This window comes from Cibotium barometz, chromosome 36, assembly GCF_041138505.1.
Source record: "Cibotium barometz isolate CiBa-2024 chromosome 36, ASM4113850v1, whole genome shotgun sequence".
Classification (NCBI taxonomy): Eukaryota; Viridiplantae; Streptophyta; class Polypodiopsida; order Cyatheales; family Cibotiaceae; genus Cibotium; species Cibotium barometz.
This window is the reverse complement of record NC_141081.1, coordinates 21,364,637-21,374,445: the sequence shown is the minus strand read 5'-3', so window position 1 is coordinate 21,374,445 and position 9,809 is coordinate 21,364,637. Positions and strand designations below refer to the sequence as shown.

The window sequence follows — 9,809 nt, the reverse complement described above, 5'->3', positions numbered from 1 at the left end:
TTACATCAGCATCATTTATTGTGTGAGAAAATTAAATGGATTAAAATTAATTTTAGGTTCTTAGTTTGAGAACACAAAAACGGTACAATTGGAACTTCCAAAATCATTAAAATGTTGGAGGTTATAGTTGTAAGTTATAGTTGTAATGCCTTTTATTTCATGAATCATTTATTAACTTTTTACATTTCCTTTTTGGTGGAAAAAGGTGAGAGGAAATGACAAATGAATCAAGGGAAAATGGTAAGGAATGAAACACAATGCACATGTGAACACTTCAATTTTATGTGGATGATTCTACCTATCATGTTCAATTATCTTACATGTCATGTTCATTTCAATTTTATGTTGTTGAAATGATAAATGCGCCAAGGGGATGATGGTACAAAATGAAATGCAATGCACATGTGAACACTTCAAATTTATTGGGTGATCCTACCTATCATGTTCAATGAGCTTATGTATCATGTTCATTTCAACTCTATGTTGGTGAGCCTACCTACCATGTTCAATAATAAAGTACTCTTACAAAAGAAAATTTCACTTTATGTAGGAATCGTATGAGCTTACCTAGGATATTCAAAGCTTAAAATACTTTAAAAACATGGTGGTTGTGTGAGTTTATTTCAACATTGACAAGAGAAGAAGTTCCTTTTGGAGTGGATGCTAAGTCTAGTCAAAGAAGTCTTTTCCAAGTGAACCGAAAAAAAGCATCCAACACTTTAAGAAGCTCCTTGTTCTATTAGATATATTTTGTGATTGAATTTTTTTTCTAGACTTTTTATAAATTAAAATCCATTTGGGGAGGGAGGAAGGAAGAGAGAGAGAGAGAGAGAGAGAGAGAGAGAGAGAGAGAGAGAGAGAGAGAGAGAGAGAGAGAGAGAGAGAGAGAGAGATCATAAGTGCACCTTGTCATGGGATTAAAATTCTAAGAAATGTTTCCTTACAAATCATAGAATAACTTTAAAGTACTATCATTTCCTAGCTTTTGTAAGGAAATGTAAAGTTTTAAAAATGTAAATTATTCACATTCTTACAAGAGTTACAAAATATCAAATACCGGATGAAAGACCCCAATCCTTAAAAATCAAAATAGGGATTACTTCAAAAGATACTTAATACACAACATGAAAAATAGCCTCTCTTGAAAACCTCAAATGCAAGTACTTTAAAAGCAGAAGTCTTTTATTCATCCCTACCCATGATGCAAGCCTAAAAATAATAGTAACTTCCTTGAATGCAACACTTGTAAGATAAAACACATTTTCATGAGTACGAATGTTATTCCCATGTTTTCTGTGAAGATATTTCTAGAAATCCCTTGCATTCACTATCTTTGTTCCTACCTTACCTAGCAAAGATGCAACAACTTGACAAGTTAAATGATAATTTAGTATTAGTACGTTTGACTAATGTTTTACATGACTCAACATGAGTGCATGAAGGGTGGTAATTGTTTTAGTTTTTATGAATCAGTAAAAGTAATGTTTTACATAGATAATAATTCTTACATATCCGTGTTTTCCCCTTTATCACACGATGGAGTTTGTAGTTATAATTTTGTTTTATGGGTCTTAGCAAATAAATCACATTATAAGTGACTTTTTCTTGACTTTTTTTGCACCCACACATTTATTTAGTGGTATGGATAGATTACCAAAATCTATTACCCTCTTATTATGCAACAATGTTTGCATCTAGCCCTCATTTTAGCATGTGAGGTCCTTTTGATACATTACTAACTCTCCCTTTGCATGTGAACCTCTACTAAAAATTTCAGCCCATTTTCATGCATGTCTTAAGGTCCTTGTGACATTCTTCACTAGATATTTGATAAAGCTTTTATGGCTATCTCTAATTCATAGCCTTGTTGTAAAGAGACCCATTTGAATACCCTTTACAACAAAAATGGTGTGGAAATCTCCAGTTCCTAACAAAGCACTTTTTACAACAAAGCTGGCCACATTTATGAGACATTTCCAAATGTTTGAGGGTGCATTTATTCCCATCTCACATATATTACAAATTCCATGTTCCATGGTCTTACACTTTCGTCTTTAGTGTTGACTATAGCATCTTTAGGGAGAAATATAGAACTTTTTGTATGAATTATCACCTCGTTATTCCATATGCATACAATCTACATAAAAATAATTATCGGCTTTCAAAAATCTATGTCTTGTAATATAACAATTAAACTATGCTTCCTTTATTGCAACTTATGTAGGAAAAGTGTTGTCATATCATATTATTATCATAATTCTCAAGAACATGCAATTAATCAAAATCAAACACATTAACTAATTTGATGACTCTCTTATTAAATAAAGCTTAGATTCCTCTTATTAAATAAAGTACATGGCTAGATTCCTCTTATTAAATAAAGTACATGGCTAGATTCCTCTTATAACCTTGTCCCTTGTTCTTTTTGTTTTGTGTGTATGTGTGTGATATAACTTGGTTTTGAGTGCATTGCTACTTATATTGTGGTCTAGAAAAGATATGGCTCAAGTTACATAGCATGCACGAAAACAAATAAGGGTTAATATTCCCCCAACAAATAACTTTGTTTTGAGTACATTGTGTCTCGAAAAGATATGGCTCAAGTTACATAGCATGCATGAAAACAAATAAGGGCTAATATTCCCCCAACAAAGGCATATTTAATGGGGTCTCAAAAAAATTGATGGGCTATTTTATATGAAAAATTAGTTTTTTTTTGAAAACTTTACCCATGATTATTACTAATAAGTAAACTAATTTTTTTAACATAATTATATTTTAGTAAACTATAGAGAACAATTTACCAATATTACACTAGGTATTAGCAAATCAAGATAAAAACTTCAAAATATTTTCTCAATGTTTTTATACTTTAAAGTTCATTATAAATATATTTGCTAACCTTTCTATATATATTATTGCCATGATACTGGCCTCTTATGTTTTACCTTGGTAGGAGGAAAAAGAATATATGGTCTTTCTTAAGTGGTAAAGGGACCATATCATGCTACCCACTAGCAATCGACATGATTTCAAACCTTGGCACATTTTGTGTCCCGTGTATGCAATGGAAATGAATTCAAACCGTGGCTCATTCTATGTATACGTACATTCACACTTGTGCATGTGTGTATACATGCATGGGTGTGCATGCTATACCACTCTTGCCAGCACACACACACACACACACACACACAAACACTTCCAACAATTAGGTAGCATGATTTTTGTTGATTGATCATGTTTTTACATACATAAAATAGGTGGAATTTACTCTAAAACATTATGTCCTTGGCTTGTGGGGCTTAAATAAGCACCTAGATGGTTTTGAATGGGATTCAAAATCACAATCGAAGGTCTCTTATAAATTAATCTAATGGAGGCAAAATGATATTCCCACCCAGTTTTCACCTACCACATGTTGAATGTAGAGGACTCCCACAACCCAAACACAATATATAGAGGCAATATAGAGAGAGTAAGGTTGCTAAACATCCACACCCAATTATCTTCCTTCCATTTCATAGAACTCCACCTTTTCTTTACACCACACCCTAACTTTCTCTAGCATATATCCTTTCTCTCAACAATTCTAGATTAATTATTAAACATCGTTTCACTAGAGCACATAGGTGTGTAGTTTAATTTAATTTGTTGTATAAAAACATTAGTAGTATAGTGTTGTTCTCCATCTCTTTTGCAATTCGAGTGCAAATATCTTACTTTGAAAGGTCATACCTCTTTTCTTTTAGGTGGAAAATGTATTAACAATTATACAACTAGTTACATTTCTTTTGGATGGAAAACATATAGAAAAAATTTTACATGCATCAAAGGACCATGGTAAGTGGTGAAGTCATGCACATGTCAAGCTTGAAGTTCTAGCATTAACACTTTGCTTTTAAGCTTGAAGTTCTAGTATTAACACTTTACTTTTTGTATGAATCTTATGAGCTTACCTATGAGGCTCACAAATGAAAAAGATTATACTAAGACCTTTATGCTTTCGCTTTATGTAAGCTAACCTAGGGATCCTAAAATGAAGGATTTCTTTAAAGACATGATGATAGTGCTTTTCATAAATGAAGTACTTTTCCTAAATACTTTTAAGACATGATGTTAGTGTTTTTTATTAGACTAGGTGACAAAAAGTAGAAGTTGTTTTGTACATGTTGAGTCTAAGTAAAGAAGTGCTCTTTTCAAAGATTTTACCTTGTAAATTGTAGGGAATAAAAATTTAAAGTAGTACTAAATTCTAACATTTGCAAGGTAATGCAAAAGAAAAAGGAATGATTCCCATGTTATTATAAGAAAACTAAATTGTTTTAAATTAGTATAAATTTTTCCCTCCATGTTTATTGAGATTATTTCAAGAGGATTCTGCTTGGACAGCCCTTACACTCTTTGTCTCCATTCCTAACTTACATAAACAAAGATGTAGCACCAAGATGAAATGGAATTTATTATTAGCCTATTTGGCTAATGTTTACCATTAGTAGATGAAGGGTGATAATCTATTCACCTATATTTGTGAGCAATGTGATAGTACATACCTAATAAGCTTACGTGTTCATGTTTTACCTCTTCATCTTGCTAGATTTTGTAGTCATCATTGTTTTTATGGACACAATGTTAGCACATAAATTCTGTTAGATACTACTTTTTCTTAATAGGTGATGTTCTTAAGGTTATGTTTTGAGGCCCAAGTGTTTCTTATGAGAGCTATTATTTTACCATGTCAAAAAATACAATGGATCTAAGGGTTTGTTTTGCACTTACACACTTGCTTTGCTCCTTTGGTTCGTGCACACAACTTATCAAATGCCTCCCTCTTAGTGTGATAAAAAGTTGTGCATTTCAATCTAGGTTTTAGCATATGGGGCCCATGTGAGACATAACTAGCCCTCCCTTTTGCATCTAGATCTTAATTCAACCAATTTTCAGCCCTTCTTCAAATCCTTTGTGAGACAATCATGCTTCAGTATACATTCAATAAGGCTAGTGTGGCTACCTCTAATTCTCAGCATTTTTTGGAATGCCATCTCACATGTATTGCCAAAATTCCATGTTGCTTTTCCCATGTTCCATGGTCTATCTTTCTCATTTTGATTGTTGACCATAAAATCTTGACTTCAAGGGGGTTTACACACTTGCTGATGAACACCTTCCTTTTCATCAGCCTTTTCATCACAGATCACCTGAAGAAAAGGGGAAAATCTCCCATACCCATTTCTCATGGATAAGAAGTCTCTCTTGTCATCCCTTGCCCCTCACAATTTCAGTTGGTACCTAAAAAAGGGGGGAAGAAGTGTAATAGATGGAGCCCTTCACATTTCCAATTATACCTTTAAAAATGCCCATTCCTCATGGCTCTCTTGTCCATCATGGAAGTGTCTAATAGATGGAATCCTATAATATATAATATTGCCAAACAGGGGACCTGAGTTTGAACCCAATAATATAATATCTATCCAAAAAAAAAACTCACTATACTATATGTACCAACAATTTGCATAGAAATAAGTTGTGGTAGGAAAAAAAATCTTAATATCCCAAAAATTAAAAATAAATCTCACTATACTATATGCCTCTACAATTTGCATAGAAATAAGTTGTGCCAAACAAATAACTGTATTACTAGAAGGCCATTGGTGCTTGGGGAAAGGAAGGGGGAAGGGGGGCATCATTTCATTGCCTTAAATAGAAAGGATACGGAGGGGTGAGTGCATGCAAATAGAAAACATATGGGGGTCATCATTTCATTGCCTTGAATAGAGAGGATATGGAGGAGGATCATTTCATTGACTTTTTCAAGCATTAATCATTACATACTAAAATGAAACCTTAGAAAAATACTCTTATTCTTGAAAATCTCACAAAATATATTTAATGGAAATGCAAAAAAAAAAAAAACATTTTGGTGCCATATTTTAGAGAGCCATTGCTAGTGATAACTCTGCAATCTTTGACGAAGGCTCATGGCTTGATCCTTCTTGCAACAGTCTTGAATCTCTTGGCATAGCATCTATGTGGGTTTTGTGTGTGTGTGTGTGTGTGTGTGAGCGCGCTCTCTCTCTCTCTCTCTCTCTCTCTCTCTCTCTCTCTCTCTCTCGTAATTGTAATGCAAATGAAAAAGAAAAAAACTTGATAGATTTGCAGTCTTTCTGGAGGTTAACAACATATTGTCCATTGTGTCATGAATTGGCAAGGCACTGATGTGACCCCAGACACCTCCTTTGTTAACCATTTTGAAGAAAACAATGTGTGCAATGTTTGTGTAATTCTCTTAAAGTTGGTGCATTCTGTTGTGGCCATGGTTTCCATTAGCACCTTTTCACAAGGAGTATCTCTAACATAATTTTCCCAAAATGAAATGCAATCCTAGTGTAATGCTGCTTTGCTCATGCAAAAAGTGAGCATTATTGCACTGTAAAGGGAATAAACACTGCTTGCCAAAGCATGCATGCCAAAGGTATTCTACAAAGTTCCGACTCCCACCGTAACCTTCTTTGAAGTTCCAACTCCATTCCTCAAGAGAGGGATTATTCAGAAATGGAAGTGCTCTATTTGAGTGCTTGGGAGTGGGCGGGCTTCCAGTCTCCTTTTTTCTTCGTCACTGGGATCTCATGGAAGGCGCGGCCTTAGAGCAGCCCAACACTATGCATCTATGATCACATCTTCATTGATCCTTTCATGGCATACCTCTTGCATCATCTTATTCGACCACGCATCTAGCATGCATCTCACTTAACTTAGATATAGAAGTTAAGGGTCTCTAAGGACCTTCACACATCTCATGATGTGCTATGAGAAGTCTGCCCATGATCAAAAAATAGCTTGGCATACAGTAGCTCATTCCATACATCAGGTACCCCTGGGAGGCACCAGTGCAGGCAGTCCTGGCCACTCTGGTTTGGCCGGTACTTTGAGATATGAGCCTCATCTCTGAATAGTGAAATGTAGGTAATGTTGAGCAAATGCACCTTCGTACCGAACACAGCACTCTCGGCTATGGGGTCCACTGCCACCTGACCTGTGATGTTTTTCTCCTCCACAGTAACCAGATTGTTATCGCACCGACCCCCGGAATCCCACTCCCCTCCAAAAAAATGCCGTGGAGAGAGAGACCTCATGTAGATCTGGGTTCTTGTGTTGTTAAGCATTATCTGATCATCCAACCATGCTACAATCTTGCCAAGCGAAAAGTTGCGTGCAAAACCCATGTCTCTGAATCGAGGGTCCGTGGTTAGCTGCCCGTCAACATGCATCACCCATCTATTGGCATTTATCTTTCCATTGTTCCAGTGATGGCCGGTATTCAAGACCACAACATCCATTATAGCAATGAACTTCTGCAGAAACATGACCGGCCGGTCAAGATGCATTGCATAGTGTGTGTATGTGTCAGTTTTATTGAGGGGTTGGATGTCACACAGGCTTGCAGACCAGTAGTAAATTAATGTGGTGTTCGTTTCCAAGAATCTATGTGCTATTCCATCAGCCCTCAGTGATCCAGGAGGCTTTTCGAGGCCGTACAATAAGCTCACATCTTCTACCTCGGCATCATCCTTACCACCAGTGAGCATGCACATCAAAGACTGATGCTGTTGTCGTCCTATAGAATCTCCAATGAAGGCGAGGACCTTATTTCTCATCCTGTAAAAAATAGAAGCAAACATGGTAAACCCAAAGGCATGAAAGCACATGATCTTAGCCCTTATATTGTTCTTAGGATGCCTACCTTGAGAGAAATTCTAGGCTATCAAAGACAGGTAGATCACATGCATCAGGTTGCCATCTATAGTTTTCGTAGTCGAAGTTGGGCCGGCCTGGCATCAGCCTGCAAGCCCACATGCCTGCCAGCCATTGCTTGCAGGCGTCTCCGGAGTAGAGAGGCTTAATCTCACTCTTGACCCACTTCCCCACTGTGTAATCACAGCCTGAAAAGCGAACAAAAAAAGAAATCAAAGATAAATAAATGCATAGTTTTAGATTAAAAGAACCATATCAGGATTTCTAAACCTTCTTGTGAGAATGAATTGATACTACTATGGAGAAAGATTAGCTTGATATGTGGGATGTTCATAAAAGTTTATTTTATAATTCTTGCAAGTTTTAATAATGCCTCCACACAAAAACCCAGGACATGCTAGCCACACAAATTTGTGTGTCATTTAGAAAACCTTTATCATCTCAAATTAGACTAAACAAGCCCATAATGATATCAACATTTTTCCTTTTTTGTTTGAATCTCAAAACTAGCTCAACTGGGAGAACAAATCACCTGCTACAATTTTTACGGCAGAGATGTCGTCGTGAATCGGATCTCCTGCAGCGGCAAAATCATGGATTAATCACCAATCCAATCCACAATGGGAAGCAAAGCATATGCATGCATTGAATACATACTATGATTTCTTTATCCAAGTGAGTGTTACAGAAGATCCAGTTAACCTCTGTACAGTTTTTTCACATGTGATGGAGAACTCCTCATACAACTATTTATTAGTTAAATTAAAAAAATCAAACTTTGGCTTTTTATACATATATAAACCCAATTTAAAACACCAAAAGAAATTGACATAAAAAATGCGTAATCAAATGTAAAATATATATGTCGTACAATCCATCATCGAAAGCTAACTCAAAGCATTAGATACTGATCACTAATCCCTAATTTGGGTTAGATTTGCATCCAAAAGAAATAATCAAAACAAGGCGAACATCCATTTTGCATTATTAAAGAGAGATTAAAATCATACTTACTTATTCCTTAAAAATCCCTAATTATTATGTGATAGGGAAGAGACTTTGGATGCTTACTGTTTGTGGTTAGAAGCTCCAATGGTCTGTCACGGTTGGCTGTGCAGAAGAAAGCTAAGCTAGTGGTGGGAATGAAGGCAGCAATAAGGGTACATGCGGTAATAAGAATCACTAGCAGCAAACGCATCATTCCTGCTCTTAACCAAGGCCTTAACTTTTCTGCTGCATCACCTTTGTTGTGATTAAGCTCTTTAATCATCTCCAAATACCCAAAATTATGCAACTATTGGGCACAAAAATTAAGAGAAAAGAAGGGAGGGGGGGCCGGGGGGGGGGGGGGGGGGGGGGGGGGGAAATCGATGGGTTCCTTCTGAGCACAGTGTCAATGAGACGTTGCAGAAATGGGTGAGAAATGGGCAACGTTGGGATTGGATTAAATAAGGAGAGATTAGAGGGTAATTAATGCGGTGCTTAGGGGTCTATGAAGAACACACACACACACACACACACAGAGAGAGAGAGAGAGAGAGAGAGAGAGTGAGAGAGATGGCAGTTATGAAGGTTGACATTGCGACGTGGTGAGAATGCGAGGGGAGTGACTGTGATGGTTGCAGGGGTTCATGCACTTTTTAGGGGTTAATGAAGAGTTTGATATTAAGAGAGAGAGAGAGAGAGAGAGAGAGCCTAGAGGGGGTGGCAACAAGCAGTTGTTATGAAGTTTGACATTGCAACGTGTGATGAGAATGTGGAAGGGGAGTGGTGGTTTCATATTTTCTCATGCCTTGCACGTTTTCATATTTGGATCCCTCCGGCCCTTTTCCCACCATCCGCCCGCTCTCCATCGCAAACCTCTGCCTCGAACCTCGCATCGACCCTGTTCTTCACACTAGGGCAAATTGTGCCAATCCTTGCACATGGACTTACCCCCTTGTAAATGAACGATGTAACTTGCGCACTAACCCTCCTCTGACGTCATAACCCTGTTTTAGGTGAATAATTCCTCCTAATCTCATTGCTAAAGGCTACTTCCATGTATATTAGTGCTC

General features: G+C 36.7%; 1 protein-coding gene across 1 annotated transcript; it reads right to left on the bottom strand.

Moving 5' to 3' along the window:
* Window positions 1-6,152: 6,152 nt before the first annotated feature.
* Window positions 6,153-9,088, bottom strand: LOC147617615 (protein trichome birefringence-like 14). Its single transcript, XM_086775902.1, has 4 exons — window positions 8,824-9,088; window positions 8,285-8,329; window positions 7,742-7,940; window positions 6,153-7,656 (listed from the first exon to the last, which is right to left on the bottom strand). The coding sequence occupies exons 1-4, from the start codon at window positions 9,020-9,022 to the stop codon at window positions 6,795-6,797; spliced, it is 1,305 nt and encodes a 434-aa protein (XP_086632028.1). The 5' UTR covers window positions 9,023-9,088; the 3' UTR covers window positions 6,153-6,794.
* Window positions 9,089-9,809: the final 721 nt, after the last annotated feature.